This window comes from Hylaeus anthracinus, unplaced genomic scaffold, assembly GCF_026225885.1.
Source record: "Hylaeus anthracinus isolate JK02 unplaced genomic scaffold, UHH_iyHylAnth1.0_haploid 4, whole genome shotgun sequence".
In the NCBI taxonomy this organism is placed as follows: Eukaryota; Metazoa; Arthropoda; class Insecta; order Hymenoptera; family Colletidae; genus Hylaeus; species Hylaeus anthracinus.
This window is the reverse complement of record NW_026535289.1, coordinates 15,512,633-15,538,813: the sequence shown is the minus strand read 5'-3', so window position 1 is coordinate 15,538,813 and position 26,181 is coordinate 15,512,633. Positions and strand designations below refer to the sequence as shown.

At 51.0% G+C, this 26,181-nt stretch overlaps 1 protein-coding gene across 5 annotated transcripts; it reads left to right on the top strand.

Annotated features, from left to right (window-relative positions):
• The first annotated feature begins 274 nt into the window (after positions 1 to 274).
• Positions 275 to 16,608, top strand: LOC128894493 (doublesex- and mab-3-related transcription factor A2). Of its 5 annotated transcripts, none has more exons than XM_054156254.1 (6): positions 275 to 1,235; positions 2,746 to 3,097; positions 13,095 to 13,217; positions 13,309 to 13,583; positions 13,783 to 14,152; positions 14,699 to 16,608. In XM_054156254.1, the coding sequence occupies exons 1-6, from the start codon at positions 966 to 968 to the stop codon at positions 15,061 to 15,063; spliced, it is 1,755 nt and encodes a 584-aa protein (XP_054012229.1). In that variant the 5' UTR covers positions 275 to 965; the 3' UTR covers positions 15,064 to 16,608. The 5 variants fall into 5 exon arrangements, with proteins under 5 accessions (XP_054012229.1, XP_054012227.1, XP_054012225.1 ...); XM_054156252.1 differs by having other exon boundaries at positions 277 to 1,235; positions 13,819 to 14,152; positions 14,738 to 16,608; XM_054156250.1 differs by having other exon boundaries at positions 277 to 1,235; positions 13,819 to 14,152.
• Positions 16,609 to 26,181: the final 9,573 nt, after the last annotated feature.

The window sequence follows — 26,181 nt, the reverse complement described above, 5'->3', positions numbered from 1 at the left end:
GCTTCCAGGACTCCGTTGCGACATTTCGAATCCCCCAAGCTCCCCTCCCTCTCCACGATCCCTGTCCTTCCCTGCTCCGCGCCTAGAATTGCTCCCCACCTCCTCGACCGTCCGCCTTCGGCTCCCTCTTTGCTGCCGACACCGCCACCGCTTCTCTGTCTCTCCGCGCTACCTGAATCGACTCTCCCGGGATGCTGCAATTGTTGACAATGCCGGAGAGCGAGAGAGAGTGCTGCTAGAGAGGAGTCGGGGCGACTCCGCATTTCGTACCCCGACACCCGTACGAACGGTGGTGTGCCGCCGCTGTTCTCCCGTCGGCATCGGCGAACTCTCGTCAAGTGTGGGCGCGTGCGCGTGTGGACTCGGCTGCTCCAAGCTTTCTCTGTTGGTCGCGCAACGTCGCCACTAGTCGTGCGACCTCGCGCTCCTTCTCTCTCGCTCTACGCGTTGCTGCCGGTTCGAGAGTTTCCATCCAACAGCGTTAAATGTGATTTCTTCGGTTGAAGTAAGAAGAGCCCGTTGCGACCGTGGCCTGTCCGTTGGATCTCGCGGCCCGCTTTTCTTCTTAACGAGCCAACGATCGAGCCTCGAGGATTCACGCGATCCCGAGACCCCGCGACCACCAGCGTGCCCCTTGGAAACACGACAGACGGAAAGGAACCGCACGAAATCGCACGCGGGAAAACTCATCGTTACGAGGGAGCCGCGGTAGTGATCGGTCTTGTCGGAGAATGAAAGCAGCGCGTGTCAGTGAATACTGGGCTTTGTGCTTGGTGAAAAGCGACTATTATCGGTGATCGTTCTCTCGTGCGTGCGTGCGTTCGACGATGTTGTCTGGCCAGTCTGGGGATCTTCCGTGACCGTGTTTCGCGATTATCGTCGCCCGTTCCCAGTGATTCACGGTTTTCTGGTTCGTCTAATTGGTCCGATCGTTCCGATACCATCGTTCCGTCGCTCGATATACGATGTCGTTGCCGCGAGGTGTCGGTCTCGGTGTCGACGTGGGCCAATTGATGCAACACCAGCAACAACAGCAGCAACATCACGTGCTACCAGCCGCGTTCTTCCTTCGTGCCAGTGCCGAGAGATACCAAAGGACACCAAAGTGCGCGAGATGCCGAAACCATGGTGTCGTTTCCGCGTTGAAGGGACACAAACGTTACTGCCGTTGGCGCGATTGCGTGTGTGCGAAATGTACCCTGATCGCCGAGAGACAGCGGGTGATGGCTGCTCAGGTAACTGTCATTTTACATTCGATTTCAACGTACCAGCTACACGTTTTTACCTATTACCATTTTACGTTTTACCATTTTATCGGATCGAAGGTTAGGTTACCGCAACGAACCTACGTATACTTAGAATTAGTTAACGTATGACATTGTTAAGCACGTATTAATGAAATTTTGTTGATCTTTGTCGACTAGAAAAATAATTCAAACGATTACCAAGTAATCGCTGCTCGACTCTGGTTCTCGCGTCCGGCCGTCGGCCCTTTGATATATCGATAATACTTTATGGTTTATCTGAATTAAAGAATCGTTCAAATAAAAGCTTAATCGCCGCTGTCAAATACACGTGTCTTGTTCGTTATACCTGCAAAAGCTGTTAGCAGTCGTTGCAACCAGAAATTCTCTTTCTTTATTACCACCGTTCGATATATGTATTTTCCAGTTTCAAGTAACGTTCAAAGGTTCGTCGGCGTGTAGTCGCCTTGAATCCTCGAAAGTACAAATGAATCAAGAATATTTTATGTTTACCGTTGGCTAATGTTAGTTAACCGTTTTAATTCGGAAGTAGAGGGGAATTCCCGTAACAAACACTATGTAAGCATTCTTCTGTAGCGCGCGTCAGGGGTGCCGTTTCCTTTTCCGTGGTCTCGTGAAATGAATCAAGGAAGTGTGAACTGATTCAATTAGAATCAGTGAGAGGGTCTCTTGAAACACGCGAGACTCTCGTTCCTCATTGTATCGCGTTTTTCAAGGTGGCAGGAAACTGTGATCCGTTACGTTCTCGGATAGTCGAGTTTTATTTTGTCTACCTAATTTAAAATGCGACAACAATTTGTTTTCGATGTTTCTTAGAGCGTTTAATATGGTATCGTCAGCAGCAATTCGCACGGTCGATATAACGATCTCGTCCGAGTTTGAAAATGAGAACATTGAAATGTCACTGCCGTCGCGTACCTCTCATTTGAGTGTTTCGAGTTTCAATGTACGTATTGTTCGCATCTTCAGCTGCGGATGAAGTTACGAACATTGTTCTTTGATCCTGGCCGAGTCGTAACGCTATACCCACTTGAGCTTTTGAATCACCAGTCTTCCTACCCTCTCATTGGATCATCTTGATATCTCGACGACTTGGTGATTGCACCTGTATCATATCTCGCGAGATATCTTGGAACGATACACGGGGGACAAATTAGCAAAGTTTAATGGAAGGAAAATGCAAGTTTCGAAACTTGTAGTTGACGATAGAAACATAAATGGACACGTTAAAGATGCATTGAAAATAGTCTGATCAGGATACTAGCGATATATTTATTTAAGGAAATTATTGTGCCAAGCATTAGATACATGTTAAATCCACCAAGGATGCATTACATGCAGCGGCCCCCACGTTAATTCGCATACATGGGCAGCCTTTAAGGGCCGTAGCATGCGAATATGCAGCTACGGTACTGGCTCGGTTAGCGATCCCGAATAGCTATCTATCTGTTGGTAGATATAACGTAAAAGCGTTTCGCAGGTCGCGTTGCGGAGGCAGCAGGCCCAGGAGGAGAGCGAGGCCCGCGAGTTGGGCCTGCAACTGCAGTACAATACGGGCAGCTGCACCACCGCCCCCGTAATGCCTGGTGCGGCGAGCGCTACCACGCCAGCTGGGAGTCCGCCCCCGCACCCTGCCCATGTCTCGAGTCCCGCTGGCCTGGCGATTCCAGCGGCGGCGGCAGCCGCGGCCGCGGCGGCGGCCGCACATATTCAAACGCAACTTCAGCACCAGCAGCCCGAGTGTGGCCTCCTGCAACGCAAGAGGCTCCCGCAGGATGAGTATCGGCAACCCAAAATCGAGAAACAGGACTCCATCGTCGGTGGACTCACAGGTGAGTCGAGGTGTCCCCTAATAATTAGCGTAAGTCGAATACCGCTCAAGAGTTAGCCTTCGAGGCTATAAGCCCTTCGGCCTATCGAACAGCGTCCTTCTCTCACGCTCCGACGATCACTCGGACGATCGCGATACTCGGCCCTCTTATCTTTCTACGATTCATCGAGGGTGGCTACTCGAACATTTGCGTTCAAGTCTAGCCTGTTGAAGTTTAACGGTGATAACGGGACCGTCCAGCGTATTCCGCGTTAGTTGTCAACGATCGAAGCGCGACGTAGGATCGCGTTGCTCCGTAAACGGTGGCGTCAACGCGATTCTGACCAAACAGGTGGCGGGTTTCCATCCGTCGGCGTCGGAAGCCCATAAGAACGAGAGCACTCGCGGTCCGTTCTTATGGGAGCGTACGACATGGCACGCGTGTGTACTTCACGGAGGGCGAGAACGAGGCGGTAAGGAGAAGAAGTCTAGAAAGGAGCGAAGGGTTGAGCGACGCCGACGAAGAGAATTAAAAGCCGCCACTAACGAGTACGACTTCTGGTTTGAGTGGTATAATAAGGGGCCAGGAGTTTGGCCATTATTTACTTAACGTTATGGTCTCTGGCCACTTGCCCTATTTAACCGCGTATGTTCACGCACGCTCCTAATGGGCACTCGTACGCAACTCATGCGTGCCAAACGCATGCGCTTTCTCTCTCTGTTGGTCGCGTGCCACATTCATCGCGCTGCTCGTATCGCGGTTTCGCGGAATGCCGAGAGAAAAAAATGACGATCCTTTAAAAATCCTCGTTACGGACGAGTATCGTAGCCACGTGGCTGTTATTTTCAAAAGATTAGCTTTGCTCCGTCTTTCTTATTTTCTGAAACAAAGTTCGCGCTCGTTTAGTTCTTCTTGCTAAATGTCCGAGTGTTTTACCGCGGAGGGTTAACGAGGTATCCGAAAAGGGGCTTTGCATCGGACAGAAATCACTTTCCATCCCCGTTTGTGGACGCGAGAGGTAGGGATGGAAACTTCGATTTCGCTCGGTTTCAATTACACCTACGCTTCTCTTCTTCGCGTTGCTGGGCAGAGGTAGAGGTAGAGGCAGAGGCAGAGACAGAGGTCTCCTCTCCTCTCTTCCTCACCTCCGGAAGAGTCGAGGGTCGCGAGTGCAGAAGATGTCTCTCCGTTCGATCTTGGAAACAGAGTGCTTACAGTAGTGTACAGAGGAGGCGCGTCTTCAGTCGAGAAGTTTTAGCCGTAATTGAATTTCTCGGGCCAGTGCCTACCACCGCGGGGGATTCTCGACTGGTTTGTCGGGTGGTCGGTCTCTGTATTATTGCTAGATTGGAGATCCCGAGGTTGCCAGGAGAGGGTTGACGGGCTCTCGCTCTCTTCCTCGACCCGACGAAACAGAGACCCACCGCGATACGGTATCGTACATCTTCTGGATGCGATGCCGTTGTGTTCCGCGCTAGCTGAAAACGCCATCGCCCTTTCAATTGGCCAACTTTCCTTCCGATTCGAGATACGATCCAAGGACGAGAATTTTTCTTGAAACGATTATCGATGTCTTATTTCGAATGTTTGTTACGTAGGAATGATTATGGATATGTCGGAAAAGCCGCAATGAACGCTCGATTTGCACAAAATAAATCGTTTAATCGCCCTTAATACAATTACAACTTGGGTATTATGCGAAATCGGGCTGTCTGAGGTAACGATTTACAAACGATCACCTACCTAGCTGTGATGGAAGCCACGAAATCTACGACAAAGAACAATACCCTGAAAAGTCTTGAACGATTCCGATAGCGTCCGGGAAACGTCGATCCCGATCGTAGAGCTCAGTCGTCGATATTCAGACTTCCTTTCTCTTCCCTTTAGCCCGCCTTCACTTCTCCGTGACCACTGCGAGTCTCGGCTTTCTTCCCCTCTTTTTCCCTTTTTTTTTCTCGGGGGCAGCTCTCGATAACTTGCTTTTCTTCGCGCCCCCGAGCCAGCGAAGCGGCGATTTTCCCCGCGTGATTTTTCCCGCCGCCAGACCGATTCCAGGGGGCCGCTGCTATTTTCCGGGCGTATCGATACGTAATAATGAGAGTCCTTTCTCTCGTTCTCTTCCTGCGGGCGTCGCGTGCACACCGAAGCGCACCGATTCCGAGAAGCCTCGTAACTGGAATATTTCCCAGCGGCCTCGGCTGCCGCTTTTCACGCCGTCGTCCCATCGGATTAATTAATCTCACGGCGATCGGGCCTGGAATGTTTTCCGCGGTAGCGACCGATCGGAAGGAAGAGGGGCGACGAAAGAAACGAGAGCTCTGTATTTTGCCAACGGAGCCCCGTTAACGTGAGGCCAACGGAACCAACGATGTAGACACAGGAACACAAGGACCGCGTATGTTCGCTTTCGAAACTAAATCGATCCGTGCCGACTTTGCGATGAAATTGCTTTTTCCTGTTCTCGAGAGGTCAGCTGGTTCCTTCCTTCTATGTATAAAGCTACTTGAAACTTCAAATCGCGCGAATAACAGCCTCTAATTTACGCTCCAAGTTTCGTGAAAATTCTTCCACGAGTTATTCGTAATCTGTCCCTCATGTTGGATCTCTGAATATTCCAACCAATTGCTTGAGGTTTCACGGTTATATTTCGCGGACCGAGTTGCAGAAACGAAGAGAGAGAGACAGAGACAGAGAGAGAGAGAGAGGACGAGGACTCCGTTGAACCGAAGTCGCAAACAGCCGGTTATTTTACGATCTTCCGAACAATAGGAAATGATAATTCATAGCGAACGTCTCTCCGCGACCCTCGCCATTACCCCGGGGCTCGAAAGGCCAGCCAGAGGCTCCGAGGCATCGCGGGGTTATACGGCCGAACCGACACTGCTGCTGATAACTGTAACGCCTCGAAGGGTTATTTATTGCGAGAATTACGCGGTTACACCCTCACGCGACCCTTTTTTCCCGACTCTCGATGGAATACGCAATAACGCTGTGTCATCGTATTCCGTTAAACCCCTTTTTCGCGCTACCACGATTCGGGGGAACGAGCCTGGATCGAAGTCGAATCGCGAGAACTGGCAAGAATTTTTGGGGCTGTTTGGAAAGAATCGATAATCCTCGAAGACGGAAACGATATTCTTCGAGCACAGGTTATATTTCGAAAGACGAAGCGGCCGATAAAGGGATGCGGAACAAGGACGAAGAAAGACGAAGCGGAAACGAAGGAGAGAAAGTCCTCCAGTGAGCCGCCCGCTCCGCTCCGCGCCGTGCCGTACCGCACCGCGCCGTGGCGACAGCAACAGCGAGCAACAGCCCGATCAGTCATTAAATCGTCGCGATTCCCTTTTGTTTCCGGGGGGTGGCTGGAATGTGTGGGCGCCGGTTAAACCGTCCGTGTGTTTTCGTGTCGCACCGGTGAAAGGGGTGAAAACGAACCGTAGGAAGGGATGTATATACTCGACGGATTCGATGGGGCCGTGGGATGGTTAAAAGGGGTTCGGGAGCGAGCAAGATGCCGCGAGGGAGGATCGCTGGGGCACGGGGACGGCCATGGGCATCGGGGGAAAGGAGGCAAGAGGGACAAAAAAAAAGTCGAGGGGAAAGGGAGAACGGTGGAGAGCGATCGGGCGTAACGTTTTTAATTGTTTCGCGCCCAGCCGCCTTTTGTTTCGGCGTTTATGCCTCGTAAACGGTTGCTGAACGCCAACGGGGCTACGGGGGAGGGCACGGGGTTCGACCTCTGACTCTTTTCACTTCTTCCTCCTACTCCTCGCTCCCCGACGTCCCACCTCCTCTATTTTTTCCAGCTCTCTCGCACCTCGTTGCGGCGATCCCGTGGAAAAACCGAGACGACGTCGACGTCGACGTCTCCTCGTCGCGAATTCTTACGCTTCGCGGCACCCTACTCACGGCCAGAATTTCTTGTTACGCTGCCGCGAATTTGTCCTGCGATCACTTTTTTCTCCCGTAGAGTTCAACGAATCGAATAAGACGTTCGAGGATCTCGCGTTCGCGATCTCGATAGGTGCGTCTCCTAGAGTAGAACCTCGACGGTTGCTGGCAAACCGACCGAAAGGACCTGCAACTATTTGGGTACGCGAAATAACGAAACGACGAACGGATAGTCGGCGAAAAACTTGGTTAAACGAGCAACGAAATTGACGAAACACTCGATGCAAGGTAATCGCATCTTTGCATCACGGGTTCCAAAGAATCCCCTTGCCAGCCGTCGATGAACGACTAATTGTACGCAAAGAAAAGAGGCGAGAGGGTAGGAGAAGATACGAATTAAAAAACGAGCCTGACCGTTCATCGCCAAGTGTTATATGTTCGTTGCTTGCAATTTAAAAATATCATTCAGAAGCCATAGTAAAACCTCCCCCCCTCCCTTTCTCTCTCTCCCTCTGAAAACAGAGAAAAAAGAAGCGACGGTTAATCAAATATGTACTTGAGCCGCGAAAGGGCTTCTTCTTTCTTCCGTTACATCCCTCTGGAAGAACAGTTACGCGAGTCTCGCTCTTTAATTGAGTCGAAAGGTATCGCTCGTCGCAATATTCGCCGACTCTTTGCCAGCTTCGAGATAGCAGCGTTTCATCGGGAAATTTCGTGGCACGGTGGCGGACGAAATGTTTGTTGCTTTGGCTCCGAGAAGAAGAGTCGCGAGATCCCGTTGTCGGATAAAGACGAGACCCTTTCGTCGGATAACGTGGAATTAGAGGACGATCGAAAGATAAATACTTGTCGTTTCCAGTCTGTGGTTAATTCAACAACGAACAGACGAGCAATAATAACGATGACCGGATAGCGGTGGAAAGTGTGACTCGTAGGATTTCCAAGGAGAGTTGGCGAGGATCGCGAGCACGAATCGTCCGCGATCGCTTACGAGCAAACGTTCTTAGAGGTTAGAAAAGGGTACGCTGGCAGGAGTTTTGTTCAAACACACTTAGAAACGTGCTTCCACGGCGGCGTTGCACGTGTACATGCATTCGAAGGAGCGGCTACACCTATGCAAATAGGTAGAGCCGGCTCTAAGCTGTCCTGCTCGTCGCTCTCCGTGGTTCGCCAAGCCGTGCTGACTCTTTGCAAACAATGTTGCCAGGCACGTCGCGAAAACATGAGTAGCCGTGCGCGAGCGCAAGCGACGGAGTTTGGCGAAATTATCATCTGAATAGAAAATTTCAAAAATACAAAGAAGACGAGATGTATCAAAAGTCACTCGCTTTCGATTCGTCAAACAAATTTCAATATTCGAACAGCGTTGGCGAGTCCTCGTGTCAGCGAACACGGCAAACTCGCGCGCTAAACGGAAAGTTGCTTCGAGTTACGAGAGCCTCGAGTCGCGTCGCCTTGACCCTTTGGCCACGGCTATATCGATGTATATTTTCGCTAAAATTCTCGAGAGCCACGGCGAACGCGTGTGCGGCGAACGATACTGAAAGACGTTTTGCAAATAAGAAGCTGTGTATCGTAATTGTAATTACGAAACTGCGAAGAGCAAGAATTTTAATGAGATTCGATAGACGCGGGAGAAAAGGAAACTCTTTGGAAGGGAACTTTAGTTATCGTATCCGATATTAGCCGTATCGAGAAGATTCGATCGGGACGAACCGCGCGACAGTAAATCTCGCTCGATTCCGAACCATTTTCCGCGAGACGTTTGCGCGGAGACTTTTCGGTCCGTTCGTTGGGCGAACGAGCGAAATTCCGAAAAAGTTTCATCTCCGTCGCGAGAAGCCTCGATTCCCCGAGTCACGACTCACGACTGTTGTAAGCGACGCGATAGCATCGCTCGTGCGGCGGTGGAGTCGGAAGAGCGAAGGGCGAACGTACACAGTCGAGTGAAATAATTTCCTGGTGTCCTCCGCAGCCACGAAAGAGGAAGAACGGAAGCGGACCGGTCTTTCACAAAGTTTCTTGGACACTCGAAGAAGCTTCTACTGTGAGAAACTGCCGGATAATGGTCCCCGTAGACGAAGGAGCACCGGAGTGATCCTTTCGGGATAAAGGGTGCGCCGCACACGCACACACAAAGGAGACGGTTCTTCCCCGCTTCGCGTATGTACGAGGCCTCTACAAAGCGTATCCTCCCTACTTCAGGGAATCCACTGGAAAGACCAAATCTCCGCGTCCTCCTTTTCCACGTAATGACTGCCGGTGCACGTCGTCGTCCTTTGATACGCGATACAGACGTGCGTGCCATTCAAATTGGCCCTGGGTATCCGCGTACCTCGGAACGAAACGTCCATGGAAAGCCGAGATTCGTTTCCTTGCGTAATTGAGAGAAACGGCAAATTGTGATTCGATTAACTTTGGATTTAAACGGCAGATTTAAAGGAGATCTGGTTTAAACATTGAATGTTACCGTACTCGGACGATACTAGACTTAATTAGTGGAATTGTACACGGACGGAAGGCACCGTTAAGAAGAGGTTGTATCGAGGAGCGAACGGTTGCACGGCGGGGGGGTGGCAGCGGCTCAGGCTAAGCCTAATTTATAGGGATGTTTCGTGTCCTCCACAGTTGCCCTGCAGCCTGTGTCCTATTACTCCTATTCTCTATTATGCAGCGCCGCCGTAGGCCGGAAGCTCCCGATATCTATATGCCATTCTAAATTATTCGGCATTGTCCTCGCATGATTCCATTGTCCGCGTCTGTCTCCACCGTACGCTGATACGCCGCGGCGCGGGTTAGGGCGTAGACCTACAACAACGCGGACGTGTGCACACGTTCCAGCCCGTGTGTATCTGCTTGCTTCGAGTGCGTCTTGTCATCGGTCAAGAGTGGCTGCGGACTCGCTCGTACACCGTGGACGTCTAATTAATCGCGTCGTTACCGTAAGAACACCTTCCCCTCCTATACTCCCTTTACGCAAACGGTTCTCCGCGTTTAGCTCTACTACCTGTTTCGGTACCGGCACACTCCACCGAAACTAATCTTCTCCCAGTTTTCTACGCGATTCTCACCTCTGTCGGTATTTCGTATCGAGCACGATATCGAACGAGGGATTTCGTTCGTCTCCGAATCGGTAATAAATCGTCTAACGTTACGGAGGGTTGGCCGACTTGCTCGACGGCGAAACGAGTTTTATTAACTTTCTCGGTCGTCTCAAAGTACATAGACCGGTGCGTAGGGATACGTTACACCGTACACACCGAGGAGAAGTTAGGTTTCCCCGTGTGCACGTGTGCGTTCCTGACAGAAGTAAGAGCGAGGGAGAAAAGGAGAGATTACAATAAATTGCACGCACCCTTCTCGAAATACAAGACAGGCACCGATACGGGAACGGCAAAGAACGGAAAAAAAGATTCCTCGCTCGCGATACTGTGTTCCGTGTTTCCTTTTTGTGTAGCGCGTTGCGTTTCAGGGCGTGACCTATCGCAACGGTCTCCGTTTTCACACCTTTTCCGCGCCCTATCGATTAGAGGAGGTACGAAGCTTTTCGTATACAAAGAGCACAAATGATAATCCGTTCCGGTTGGTGAGTCGCTCGCGAAACGTGAAACGTGAAACGAGCGTTGGTTTCGACCGCGGCGAACTTTGCTCGCATGTACTCGTTATTCGTATTCGCGAGTGGACCGTTTCGCGAAAGCAACAGTACAAAGTTGCTCTCGTAATTTACACCTACTCGTCTCGGCCTGGACAAGTTCGCCAAAGTTCGCGACCACCCTTTGATCGTTTCTTTCGAACACGCCCTCGACGCGTCGCGTCGACCACGGAGCACGCGGGAAGCCTCCCTTCGCTTCAAGGACGCGGTAAACACGCACTTGGTTACGCCAGGCCCGTGCAAAGGATACACAGAGGGGGGAGAGGGGGATCGCCACCCACGTCGCGCGAGCACGAACGACTCACCCCTGTTTGCGAGGACGCGTCGAACGAGAGGGTGATTTCGGGGTCGAGATACGAGGGATCACCGGGAAGAATGATATTTTAATAACTGTCTCATAATCCAGCTGTGGCTGCGGGAAACGCCGCACGCGTGCGTGTCCTGGAGACGACCGACGGGAATTTTCTCAACGTCCAGCGGCTACATTTGCCAGCGATATATACCCGATATTGCATTCCTTTCCTCTGAGACCCTCGATTCTCGTTATTCCCCCCTATATACGTACAGCACCCGAAGAGTCGCCAGAGACTTTAACGCGGTCAGTCCAAAGCGCTCTTTAAGTTTCTTCGGTCGTCGTTACCGACCCGCTCGAAACTTGTATTTCTGCGGGGACGATTGGGTTCAAGTGAAACGGAAAACCGCGATTCGGCTCGTTTATTTTTTCCACGGTGGTCGTTACCGGGGCTCGTTATCGGGAATCTTTAGGAAAATATTGGAACCCGGGAACCGTTATCCGCGCTTCTCCGTCGAGTCATTTCGAACGTTTTCCTGCTTTTTATTGCTTTCCGACGGAAACAGTAATCTTTTACGAAATATGCGTTCTTGTATGTATAGCTGAAAATTTTGAAAGAGCCCAGGCTCTCGTGAAAGTCTCTGGAATATCTTTTCGTAACGGTTTATTCGCTCTAGCCTGAAAGTTAATCGCTACGGTTACTCGTGGTATCGCAGAGAAGAATCGCTCGGTCGAAATGCAAATATTTAAAAACTTGCCATGCTACGAGTACGGTTTTAAAAAACATTTCAGGCTACCGCGACAGTAATTAACTTTCGAGGAAACACGCGCGCTTTAATTGCTCTCTAAACACAGCTCGGTTGCGCAACGCTCGGTTCTCGCTCGTTCGTGTGTCTTATTTGAAGCGCTCCATCGCTGGCGGAACAACTCGGACAGCGTTGCTTTAAACGAGCTACAACTGGGAACGTTTTGCAAGAGATTAAATACGAATTCGACTCGAAGAACGTGCGTATAAATTGAACCGTGTTGAAAATTACCTGTACGATGGCTGTAAACTCGTCGCTTCGAGTTGCTCGCTTTCACCGATCCTACCGCGGGGGTCTAAACCTCAGGATTTCTGCGGGCACCCTCGACCCCAAGCACCAACCAAGAAATGGAGCAACGCTGCCTCGGCAACAGCCAGCCAGCAATTAACTTAAACACCGAGACACTTGTTATATAGTTGCTCGCGGGCCTAACCAGCCTCCCTGGAGTAGCACTCGAAGCAGCCTTGTTATCGGAAGCGTGCGCGTCAAGACTTAACCCGGGCGAAGGGGTGTGGGAAGGGGGTGAGGTGAAGTGAAAAGAAGGTACGCGGAGTACGGGGATCCGCGAAAAGGTAGGGTGGAAGGCTACATTTCCTCGCCCTACATCCCGCTCTCTGTTCCGCTAATAAACGGCCGGTTAAACTTTTTAACGAGCGGTCAGCCGGAGCAGACTTTCTCGAGCGGTCGACGCACCCCCGTCTCCGTCCCCGTCCAGGACTGGCTCGAGGATTCTTTCACGCATTGCCGAGGGCTCGATGGCCGTGCACGCGTATACGCACTACGCCTCGGCACGTTATAACGGCACTCTCGAACCCGGTATTGCTCTCAGCACCGACGGGGAGGCTGTGCGTACGCGGTTTCTCGCAATTATTTCCAACAACCTCGAGATCCCCCGGACCGAGGCTGCACGTTCTTCCTCGGTAGATGGAACGATTATTTTAGAAATGCTCGAATAATAGGCAGGACAAACTTATCCGTAAAGTTTGCCAATGAAACGAGAAAAGTGTCACAACGCCGTAATTATTCCTAATTCGACGGTAGAGTAGGAACGAAATCGTCGCACGCTTCGCACCGATCCCACAAACTGTCCAACGAGGGCACGGTGCTACGGAGGACCCCATGAGCGGTAAATTCCGGGCGGTCCACGGCAAATAAAAGATGCACAACGTTTTTTCAAGGGTGTCGAGGATCCGTAAGAGTCAATTCGGCGTGCGTCGTAGAACAATACAGAGTGTTTGCTCGCTGGAGAATTTCATAGGTATTGTGCGTATTAACGCGTGCTTTTTCTTTCTCGCTTTGTTTTCTTTTCTCTTTTCTTTTCTTTTTTTTCTTTCTTTTTTTTTTTTCAAGCGAACGATACGCTCTGTTTTGTTCCAGGCACAAAGAGGTCGAGAATCTCTGAGAGCACTACGGGAACAATGCTTTCCACGAGCGACACCGGTAACGAAGACGACCGTGACTCCGACTCTGGTGGAGAACTCCTCGCTGACCGTACGTTGGGTAAGACGTTTTCTCCGATTACCGCTTCCGGAATAAAAAGTCGTAACAGACGTACCCTGTAATCAACGACTATGTATCGTTTGCGCGTCAGGAGTGCCAACGTCGATCGGATTGACGGACAACGAGGCGCCAAGGAAACGATCCAGTAGCCTGAACGATTCCGAGGAAGGAAGCCCGGAACCCGGTTCTCAGAGTCCGACGCACACGCCGCCTCTGACGCCAGCGCTGACACCTCAGAGAGAGGACACACCGGCGCCAGAGAATCTCAGCCTTCGCAAAAGCGGTAGCCCACAGCAAACGCAACAGACCCTTCAACCGGTGGATCTTGTGCAACCTAGACCCAGTCCACCGCTACCTTCGCTGGCGGTGAGTCGAATTCCTACAGTCCGGGGCTAACAAATACCCTATCTACCATTCCTAGGTCGATTACGTTACTCGACCGCTGTCGAGGAAACGTAACGCGATTGTTTGCAGTCGTACCACGACGCTACGAATAGTTTGGCTCGCAATCGATAGCGTAGAATTTTCGCCAGGCGTTGTACCTTTTCCCTTTTCGCTATTTTAGACCATGGAAAGATGGAAGTCGTTTCTTCCGTTCCAGGCTGCAGCGACGGCGGTGCATTTTCCACCGTACGCCCCTCTCTACGGGCCAGCGGCCAGTTCCCTCTACTGTTCGCCAGCCCTCTACCAGCATCAGCACCATCATCACATGCCGGAGCCCCGGGAAATCCAGATGCAGATGCAAATGCAGATGCAAAACATCCAGCAGTCGTGCGGGCTGCAGTTGCAGCAGCAACAGCAACAGCAGCAGCAGCAACAACAACAGCAGCAGCAGCAGCAGCAGCAGCAGCAACGGTCCCCGGTGGACGTTCTGCTTCGAGTCTTTCCAGGAAGGCGTCGCGCGGATGTGGAGGCTCTGCTGCACCGGTGCAAAGGTAGGACCGAGCAATCCGATATCCCGTGGCTTTCATCCGCGAACAGAACTCGATATGTTCTTAGAACAGTCCCTTTTGAGATCGTGCCACCGATTTAAGGGCCATTACTAACGACGCCAGTCGTTCTCGAGTTTCAATTCGAACCCGCAAAGTAGCTTCAACCCTTTACGTGGCATGGTTAAGGATTGGGTTGGTTTTTTTTATTGATCTACACGAAACGACCCATTTAAATCTTTTCTAAATTATTAACGACGATTTTAAGCGAGTCCATTTTCCGGCTGAATTAAAAGTACTCGAGAAAATAGTGACACTTTCGGGGGATGAAATGAGTTTTATTAAAAAAAGTTTCGTAGCTTCCTCGCGCATTAACCTCTGTGCATCAAACATCTATCGATAAACGAAACAAAGCGATTCGAACCATTGCCGCCTCCTGTTTGACAAACTATCCCTTGACAAAAGGTTAAGAAGCACTGCCGTACAAATATCCCCCAGCTCCCTGTCCTGGTAGAAGGGTTACGTTGACCAAGATCCCGAAACTCCCGACAGTGTCGCCATCAGAAAGAAAGCAAGCTGTCTGTGTCGCAGGCGACGTAGTCTCCGCCATGGAGGTGCTGGTCTGCGAGGACAGTCTTCAACCAAAGTCGGCGTTCTCACCGCTCGCAGGCGCTTTGGCGTCGGCCGCCGCGGCGTCCGCCTCGGTCTCAGCCGCTTACGCGACTCGCGCCGCGTACTGCACCACTCCCATCCCCTCGACGAGACACAGGTTCCTGGCTGCGCCGTACGCCGGCACCGGTTACCTGCCCACGGTGATCAAGCCGCCCAATCAGAGCCTTCACGCGAACGGGACCGGCGACGCCTATAGGGAAACCAGTCCCGACGACGCCAGCGACAAGACCAGCTATTCCGAGTGACCTGACGACGCGCAGGCCGCCACCTGGTCTTACCTGCAATAGTCGTGGGACGACGACGACGTGCTGCTAGGGAGGAGGAGGGACTTCTAGCGGGCCAATGGCGACGTTTCGAGGTCTTTGGGCGATCGCCGCGGCGCGGCGCGACGCGGCCTGGCTCGGTTTCTGGGCTTCGAGGAAAAAGGCGCGACGAGTTGGACGCTTTTCAGACCGATCGAGAGCTAGGACTTTGGGGAATCGACGATGGATGAGCCAAGACTGGACAATGCTCTCGCGGGAGCGAGCGAGAGGTCGAGATTTCAGGTCGTAGCGACGTCGACTGTCCTCTGGGCCTAAGACGGAAAACAAGCCTGTACAGAATCCGAACAACTACCAACCGTTCCACCGGAATGCTCCGGAACGTGAGTATAAGAAATTCGTGGAATCGGTCGAGGAACTCTGATCTTTCGCGGTCGTATGTCGGGCGAGACTCGACGAAAACGTACTCGTTTCCTTCCCTGCGTGCGCGCGAACAATTTAATAATCGAAAAGATCGCAAAGAGCAGGGAAAAGAAGAGATTCGCTGACGCTGTTAGGCCGCGACGGAAAAGGGCCAGGCTCGAGCCACAAAGTATCCTCGGATGTAACGTTATAGTTCGACATTCGTACTAATAAAACGTCTTATACGTACCTTACTTACCTCGAGTCGAAAAAGTGTCAAAGTTTGCCAAATGAAACGCCGCAGAGCGATGGGGGGGTCGACGTTTCGTAGTAACCGAAGTAACCGAAAGACCCGAAGAACGCGCCAAAGAGGCGTCGCGAGCAGCTTCGGGTACTCGAAGATAACTTTCCGAGAGTACACTTCGTACTAATCCGTTTCTTCCATTCCGTTGTTTCGAAGAGAGCGGGCAGAACGTATATTAAAAAGAAAAAAAAAAAGCTGCGTCGTTTGTTCGCAACGATATACCTTTATACATGTGTAGATAAATCGATACGATTAACTAAGAAGTATGTGTGTAGGTAAAAAAAAAAAATTGTATCGTCAGAGTAAAGGTGAAAGCGGAACTGTAAATATGCGTGAACCGCTTTAGTTATCCCGCCAATTGTATTAATCGAAAGCTGCTATCACACGAGGTATGTTGGATTGTTAACATCGTATGCAAGGAAAGAAAGAAAGAAAATAGGAGAGTGTTTTTTCAGAAATTTGTTCCAGGAACGTGTGCATATAACGACGATTATACATAAGTGTTTGGCTGTAAGTATAACGGCTCTAAGATGTCTAGATTTGTCGACGACCTGACGTGTCGTCCTTTGTAGTTACCATATGTTATCCGAAGAAATGTATAGACGGAATATAAGAACAATAAATAAGATATTGATACTCCATACGCTGACTCGATACGACTCTCTCTACGTCTACAGCACGATCGTCCATCGTCCGTCTGCTCGCAACGTCGAATTCACCACGAGGACCGATCGACGAATTAATAGCGATCGAGCGATCCCGTTTCGAGGTCTCCGCCGCTGCAAATATAGTAAGTAACGATCCACAGCAGCGAACCATACCGAACGTTACCGTCCTAGAGCCTCGACAACGGAGCAGTAAGTAGCACGAAAGATTGCTCGATAAACAGGGACCCCACGTTTAGAAAGCGCAAAGATCCTGTGATTCTCCTCTTCCCCGCAAGAGTCTACGACGAGCTCAAGTATCGAACTAGGATCCCGACAAACGGAGGGACTTGATCGTTTGTGAAACTTGTGGCTTCTTTCGAGACATCGGAGAGTCTCGAACAGAGGTCTATAAAACGATCCATCGTTAAGTGGCAGAGTTTGGGATACTTGTCCGTTCAAGCCCCAAAACCACAAATTACTCGAGCGAGCGTATTCGGTAAAAGTCGTCTCGTTCGTCGCATCGGAGTTTCTCATGTGACGGGCAACTCCGATCGCGCGTTCCCAAGGCGATTTTCGGGTCTCTATCAATCGAAAGGAGACACTTGTCCCGGGGACCCCTTTTATTCGGTTGCAGTCGATCCCGACAGATGCCTCGGACAATGAGACCCGTCCAAGGGACGCAGTTAATTTGTCGATGCACGGAAATCGTCTAGCAGGATTTACCAGCGACGGGCAATGGCCTCCTACAACAATGTCCCGTCGTCGAATCGAGGATAATGCGCGATGGCAGGCGAAACGAGGGCAAAGAAACGAGGGACAAGTTCCAGTTGGCTGGAAAATTTTAGGCGAATCTGGAAAAGAAAAAGGTATCGGATGTCGGATACAGTTTGGCGGTCGAGGTAGGTTGCGCGGCGCCAGGCCACGGGGGCATCCGAGAATCTTTAAAATCGGATCGGTTTCACGCTCGACGAGCCTAGGCCCCACGGGAGATCCCTGAGCAGTCGATTTCCTGCCAATGGATTCCCGTCGACGCGGCTAATCGATTTTACCACTCGATTTACGATCTCGGGTCACGGAAATTATCGACCACCGTTGGCTCGCGTCTTCGCTGGCTTCGTTCGTTCTTAGAGAAGAACCTGTTCCTTCTTTTACGGATCGACACCTTGGTTCGTTAAAGGATCCCTCTAATTTCGAGGTAAAGAATCGGTTCTTTCGCGTTTTCTTAAAGCGTTAGGTCTCGTATCGAGAGGTTACCTCGAACGATGTCGTTTTCCTTCGGTTTCGCCCTTTTCAAATTTTATTATTTTAAAGTAGGCACACGAAAGGGACTCGGTTAAAGTTCCGTCGCCGATCCACGTAAAACTAAATCTTCCGCATCTAGCTTTCGCTCTTTGCTCGTATCCGACTAAAATTCCGGCCACTTTGGTAGCTTATACTTTCCTGGCCGCGTACTGCGTCCCCGTACGGTGAATTTTTTCTCTCGCCAATGTCTCTTCAGGCAAAAAACCTACGTGTACCAACGATTAATCTCGCGTCTCTGGAAAACGGGCCAAAAATCTTTGCTCGACACCGAGCGTTCCGATTTGCTCCGTTTTAAAATTGCGCCCTCATCGACGACTCGAAAAAGAGAAGGCGAGGGAGGAGGGGAAAAAGGCAGAAAAGTACAGAAATGATTCGGCGAGCCGCGCGGCGCGGCAGGTACGCCACGAGGCGAGGCAAGGCGAGGGCTCGAGACTCTCCGCGAAGCGAAATCACTTTTCCCCAGGGCATACCGATACTCGAATAATCGCGAGGCGGAGCGGTGGGCCAGGGGGCTGCCTCTGGTACACGTATCGATGAAATACCGATAATCGATTGGCCTCTACAAGGCGCATATCCGATAGGTCGATGCCTGAACACGCGCCCGACGTTATATACCCGGCAATTTGTACCCGACGGTGGTGGTGCACGCCGGTGCATTATAATGCCCCGCTTATTATTTACGAGCCGTGGCTGGCTGGCTCCAGGGGTGGCAATATATCGACACCCCGCGGAGTTTCCTCCTTTGGCTACTGGTTACCATTCATAATGGAGCATAATGGGCACTCCCCTCCGCCCTGCCTCCTCAGAACCAACCCCCTCTCTCCAGCCGGTTGGAGGTTTAATCCGCAGTCAGGGTGCAACAACCCCCCATCGGTACGCGTACCAACCAATGTGCTCCCTCTCTCGCTTCTCGCTAATTTCTCTCTCTCTCTCTCCCTCGATCCGCGGAGTGGAATTTTAAGAGACTCGGAAACCGATCCCGTTTCAAAACGAAACGCGGGTGTTGCGAAACGAAACGCGTCACGGACCCCGAGAGGAACGACTTTCGTCTTTCCATGTTTTAACAAAGGAGCAAGGTGCGAAAACGCGTAAACTGTAGACAATCGGGGAATGTAACAGGGGTATATAGCGTGGGATCGACTCCTTTCGACAGTTTCGATAAAATTTCCACGAAAGGCGTGCGAAAAGGTGCATCTCGAACGGGATGAAAAGAGAGAGTCCGCTGGACGAATCGAAAATCAACGGAAACATCGATATTTGTCGAATACTTAAAATCTCGATCCGCGGGAACGCCTCGGTTACCCGAAACGCAACGAAGCCGAGCATCGGTGGGACGGCTTTTAACATTTTTTCGACTTCCATCAATATTTGCTCTGCCGACTCTCCGTCTTCAGGCTGTGAACGACGAGAGCATCACTCTCTGCTTCAGTGATCGTCAACCTACAAGACCACGAGAGCTACTATTTTATATATACGTTTCATAATTTTCCGTGAGAGCAGCACGCTGGAATCTTGCGATTGGTACGCGTATCGCGTATCTTCCCGTTCGATTCTCTGTAAATTTTAGCGACGCTTCGACGATGCCTCGGTAACGCGTCGTCGAGGACCACGAAACAAAACGAGACGAGCTCGAGAGGCTCCGAATTCGATCCGCGAGCTCTCTCGCAATCGGTCGGAGTCGAGCGATGAGTTGACGATCACTGTTCTACCTGTATCGACTGCGTGGTGTGCACGTGTGCACCCACGTATTTGCTCGCACCGCGCACAAGTGCGCATGGAAGCCAATCGAGAGAAGAGAGTCCTTCGTGCCTGGTTCCCGTGGATCAGGGACGAGTGTACAGTGTATAGTGTTGCCGAACATCGACAAACAAGCCCGATCCGCGGTTTGCTCTCCTCGCTCCTCCAGAGGACCGTAACTCACGAATGCGCGCGCGTTGGAAACGTGGTCATTCGTAACGGGAATTTCTTGTTCTCGAGCGACGAATACTCTGTTGGCTTCGGTACGTATCATAGTTTCGGCAGCTTTAGATCCAATAGGATCCATCGATGGTTCGCGTAACGCGATACTCGAAAGAAAGTAACGAAACGCGAGATATCCGGTCAGATTTTGAGAAAGGAATGCCAAGTCTGAGTGTTTCGCCTTATTCGAGTTAACGGTTTAGAGGGTTGCGGGGGTGAAATCGTAGCGAGAAAATGGAAAATGTCGTTACATTCTCGGAATTCTCGCGAGTTTATCGTCGGGAACGGGAAACGCGGCGCGTTTCTTTGTCAATAGTTTTCGCTTGTCTATATCCGGCCCGGTATATCGAGGTATTTCATTGAGCAATACTTTATTATCTTGCTCTGGGAAGAGAAGGCAATGGGTGGTCTGATCGACGAGAGAGCTCTGGATGAAACGGCCGCGAGAAAGGGAACCACGGGGGTTGTCGAGGGTGCAAGGGGTCGACGAGAGGATGAGAGAAACAGAGTAATAAGACCAGGCGCGATGACGGCGCGACGCGGTGCCCACGGACACAGCGTTCGTGCGGATCGCAAGGGGGCGTCACGAAACAATTCCCAACTGAATAATATTAGTATCTAACAATGGACGTGCTAAATTGAAATACAGAGAGGACCTCGTCATCCCGCATTCTCCGTACGTCTCTCTGTCTCTGTCTCTGTCTCTGTCTCTGAGCACGGCTGAGCGCGTTTGTGAATTTCTCTACGCGTACAAGAGATTATCCTGCCGGTCTCTCAGCTACCGAATGCTCCGCACCTTTTTCATCCCCGTATTGGTGCAAACTGCGTCTGATTCCGTGCGCGCACGAGCTTCTACGATCGCACAGTTGCGGAGGAGAATGGGACGCTCGGCAAGGGTGAGAGATAGCATGCAAGTGAAATATTAATTAAATCTATTAAAATTTTCCGTCTCTGCGCTACCTCTTCTCTCGTCTGTTACCACCGTTCTCCATTTCCCGTTGTCTTCTCGCTTCTTCACGGAACCGTTCTCTCCGCCGCGTCTCCTCGGTCGAGCGAATTCTTTTTTTATTTTCTCTAGAACCTCGTTCGAAACATCACATTAGTTATCGGTAGTTTACCGCTACGTCATCGACCATTCGTTATATCGTAATTCCTCTAATCGTCGCTTCTCTAACCGTTACGGTCAACTTTACAGCCCTTTTATCTTTCGAATGTCCGAGTTTACAGTTTAAGCGAAACATTCCGCTCTAACCGAAAGATAAATTGTTCGACGGCGTCGGTGAAATTAGACGACGAGTGTTGATTGCGTCCGGGGGTATTCGAGTGTAAAAAGAGAATCGAGTGTGATTCACTGTTCCCAGCCGCGACAAGGCCGCGCCACCGTCGAATTCATTCTATCGCTTCTGGCATATTCCATTAATTACTTTCACTTTGCGTCAATGGCATTTCCATTTCAATGATCGTCCGCGCCCCTCGCGCAGGCGCCCAGCCGAGCCGCGCCGTTTCCACCGCGAACACCGTCGGCCGCGCCACCCCCACGGGGATCCCCCTACCGATGGAATCCGCTGCTCCCATTCAAACGCGTCTCGTATTGTAAGTGAAATACAACGGCCTATACCCAACTTCTGTCCAACTTGTACCGCGAGCTCGATCTTCTCCGCCGTATTCCGATTTTGCTCCCCGATTCCGAGCTCGTCGATCCTTCTGTCTAAAATTTCTTTCATTTTATCCATCTTCTTTCGTTCTTTCTTTTTATTGTTATTTACCGAGTAGCGCGTAATAGTTGTTTCTTCCGTTGTCGTTTCAAGTTGCACGCGAAGAAACGGTTACGAGCGATACTCGTTCGACGCGGAGGATCGCATCCGTTCCTCGAGCGGTCGGTCCAACGCGCGAAGCCTCGTCCTCGAGAATCTCGAGTGAACGAGGACGAGAGGGGGTTCGACGAACGCTGTTTAAAGGAGAATAGGGTCAACACGGTGTATACCGATCGCCGTGGACTGTTACGAGCACCGAGAGATGAAAGAAACGTGGGAGGCCGGTAAAAGGAGCTGATGGAGCGGACGGTCCTTGTTATTGTAGCCATAATGGATGGGCAAACAGGACGACACGATTGAAACCGTGGCAGGTAAAACGTGCCCCGCGAAGAGTCCACACGACCCAACAGAGCCTGTACCTGCGTAAAAGCCGTGTCACGAGTCAAGCGTTACATAAGGAATCCGATCCGACTAGCGTTACGCGACTCCGGTTGACCGACCATTCGAACACAAGGCAAATGACCAGTCCGAGTTTACCGTGAGTTAAACGAGAATCGTAACATTTCTTTTGATCGAGTAACGCTGAAAGAATAAGAATACGACGACCTGACACGAAGCCCCTCTATTAATCGGTCGTGAAATTGCATCTCGTTTCGAGAACGAAGGCAAGGGTGCGATTCCCGTCGGGACTGTTGCGTGCGTCACGCGGTGTGCACGATCGTCGAATTAAAAGGAAGCTGTCCCGTCGACAGAGCTTCGTCGATCCCCGATATCGAGCGTCCCCACAAAAGCTCGCAGGGGCGCAGTTAATTCTAAAGCGATTAGACGCACGCGACGGGGCAAAGGTGTCGACCTGCAATTGACAACGGGTCGAGGGTCACGGCGAAGATCGCGAGAAGGGGAGTCGAAAAATTAAATTAGTCGCACGTTCGAAAGTAATCCGGGATTAATAGACGCGGTGCACTCGGTGCGTTAACGCGCGACAGTTCAGATTGGGACAATCGAGCTCGTTTTCAATGGGCCGACAAGGATTCCGTATCGTCTCGAATACCCTTTCAAATTCAATTTAAAGCACTCTTTGTATGTCTAATTATTTCGTTTACAAGAGTGGGTGAAACACACGGTAAACAAAGTTGGCGAACGTGTGCGGTTCCCAGGCGGTCCATATTCGCTGTATGTATATTTCAACGACTGTAAGCTACGGTTAGTTTCGTACCTTCTCGACGTCGCATGTAAATTAATTTCTATCTACTCGAGAATTCCTTGCCATCTGCTCCGAGAACCGCCCAAGTCCTGTCTCAGGTGCGCGCTCCGAAACATCCCTGGCCGCAGATGGATGGAATACTAGGTCGAACGAAGACGTCGAAAACGCGTCGGTACTTCCAAACAGGCTGCCCCGGAAATTATTCAAGCCGCGGCTCCATTACAGAAGACAATTTTAATATCGTCGAATAATAGAGGGTCGTCGATGAGAGCACGCGAAACGAACGGAGGGACGGGTAACGGGTGCCCTGAAAACACGACGAGCGTTAAGGTCACCGCGATGCCCTCCTCCGGATAGAGACTCTCTCTCTCTCTCTCTCTCTCTCTTTCTTTCTCTCTCCGGAGCGATCGTGATCCACGCGATCTGGCTACGTGGTGGGCATGTGAAACGGTATTCAATATCTTTGCCCCTGGGAAGAAAGCTGGCAGAGTAGGAGTAGGTATGCTCATTGTCGCCGCGAAACTATTCCGAGCGAATTCGAGATCACGTGGCCCGTAAAAAGGACAATGGCGAAAGGAGGGGGGAGAGGGTTGAGAGTCTCGGGGAATCCCGAGTCGAGATCGACGCGATATTAGAGCGGAGTTACACTGCCCTTTAAAGAACCGAGATCGTTTATTTTCTCGCGTTTCTTTCCGGGTTAAATTGCCGATCTAGGAAGAAAAATCTGTTAGGATTTCCAGCGAGAATCGATTCAGCTCCGTTTCCATTTGCCGACTCGTGCGGGCGTATTCGCGCACAGGACGCCAGAGAAACGACGAAAAAACCTCCGCCAAAACCGTGGCTGGCCGAGCTCTGCGCCGCGGCGAGCCGAGCCGCGTCGGCTGGCTGCCATTTGGTACAATTTTTCTCCGCGAAGTTAATGTTAATCAGTGGCGGACGTGACGTGGACGAAGGGTACTCGACTGGATTTCATGTCGGTCGCTGCCAGGCTTGTACAGCTGTACGCCGTAAACGTGCTTGCCATAAGTACTTTGGCAATATACGCGCGCACACATCTCCCGGCCAGGACTCATCCATTACAACGGGCTAGCGCGATCCGGCGGCCCACTCGTGGCCGTGCCGCTGGGAATTTATTTTATACGCACCGTTCATTTCGGAAACACCGCTCAAAGTTTCCCGTTTTCAACGATTCTTTTTCGAAACCGCGAAAAATGACGTTTTATTGGACCAATAAAACCGCGGTCCGGCGCCGATGTCATTCGAGTGGTGGACGCAGATTTTCGATATTTCCATGACTCGGTTCCACTCGGGCCGCGATCATTGTTGCCGTTTGTTGCGTTTTCGACTCTTGTGCGGATAACGAGATGGCCCTGTACCAATTTCCATAAAAACATTGCGCGTTAAGCGGATAAAATCGACGTTTATAACCTTTTAATACTCGTTGGCGTATTTATCTCGTATCCTACGCGTACGCGCTACCCGATACACTTCCCTTGAATCGGTTCAGAATTCGACCGAGTTTACCCTGACCGCCGACCTTGGCCGGTAATTATCGTAACAGCGAATCGCCCTAACAGAGATCGTATAGAAGCGAAAGCACTCGTGAGCATCTCTCGCGGTACATAAAATTTTTTCTCGTTATTCACTCATCCGTCGTTTGTCCGACACACCGGGGCGACGACGATACCCTCCCGAGGATCTTTGTTCGCGGCGATTCTACAGGCAACGAGAGATCGTTGCACAATGAAACCCGCATAAGAGGCATTAGGAGCGCGCGTTTCAATACACAGCCAGCGGTTCTCCAGAATGGAATAAGTAAGCTCGAGATTAACTCCTTTATCCGTCCCGATTCGCGACGCCACCCCTCGCGGTTCAACCAAACGTCCAAAACAAAACCCAAAGCGTTCCTTCTTGAAGAAAAACACTGCCTTTTTTGTCTCCATCGTGAACGCGATCGTTGCGTCATTCGAACATTATAATCCGACGGTAACACCTACCGTATCGGTCTCGCGTTTCTTCCTTCTTTACATTCGTTTAATTTTTCTTTTTTGCATTTGTACTTGGTTATTCTTCCATTATCGATGCCACGAGTGGACCCCCTACAAACTGGGTACCTCGTGCCTCGAGATTGCCAAGCTCGTACCGTAGCTAGTTGATCTTCGAAAACAGGAACCGATCGACACGATTAGGATCCCCGTGGTGCGTTAAGGGACAAGGAAACGGTACCATTAAAAGGCGGACGGGGCTATTAACATCGGCGCTATCAATCGACCGTTCACAAAACAACTCTCTTTAACCTTCGCTCTTTCAAACGGACCCCTCTGCTCCCTCTCTCGCAGGCTGTACGAAAATCGCGCGCTTTCAGGTGGTGGGGGACCAAAGCGAAATGCACACGCGCTCGCACGTCCCGTCCTAACCGCGATTCGCCCCATTCATTCGCGTTATGTAGTGTACAGTGCCATAGTAAGTATAATAAATAAGAACGCTCGAGTGCCCATTGTACCGATTGTTTTCGATGGCCTCGTCGAAAACGACGAGGCATGCTCGGCGGGGTGCACGCCACGGGGCACGCACACGTACTCTTTCACCGAGCTCGTACCCTCCATTTTCTTTCGGTTTCTTCCTCCCCCCTTTCGAGCTCCGATTCCTTCTTACTCGACTCTGTGTCTCTCCTTTCCGTCTGGCGCGGTTTCGATTTTTTTTCCTCCGCGTACTTGTTCCCCTTCCCCTGCCGGTTTTGTTTCCGCGAAAGTCTCTTAAATACTCTTTTAAACGGACCAACGAAGAAAGAGTCCCAGCGGGATCTCCCGTAGCCAACCGCGTGGCTGGATACTCGGTCGCAGTAATACGCTGCGGCGCGGCGCGGCGTGTACGTACGTGTTCATCGTCCGTGCACGAGTAGGTACTCGCAGCTTTTCCCTGGCTCCAAGACGAAGTTCTCGGTTCTCGAGCGTTTCGTGGGGCTTCCGGTCCATCGAGCAACCGTAGCGGTACCCCTGCCTCTTGTCCGCTAGCCAGGTTACTATTATTTTTATACGATTTCGCTTTTACGCGGTATTCGGAATATAACGGGTATCCGAAATGAAACGATTTCCACGTGAAATTAAGTGGAAAATCGCGTGTAAAATCGCGAGCCCCGGGAGGAGCGTATCGTTAATCGCGGCCAGAACGTTAAGGACACCGAGAGAGAAAATAGTGGAGAAGGAGGATGGGGCGTTGCGTTCTGCAAGATATAGTAATATTACCATAAGACGACGATAAAGAACAAGCGAGCAAGGGCGAAAGAAAAGACTATATATAATTTAACGACGGGAAAGCAAGGGACCTGGTGTCATTTTTTCTCTACCAACGTGGCCCGAGCACGATATGGGTGGGTTCGTTTTCGCCATCCGTACACAACCGCCGTCCGATTCGAGCATTACCGTAGGCGATAGCAACGTGGAAAATATAACGCGGTTATAGGCAACCTTAGGTACCTACTCGTGTCACCCGTTCAGGGCATTACGGTGCCATTTCTGTGGCTATTATTAT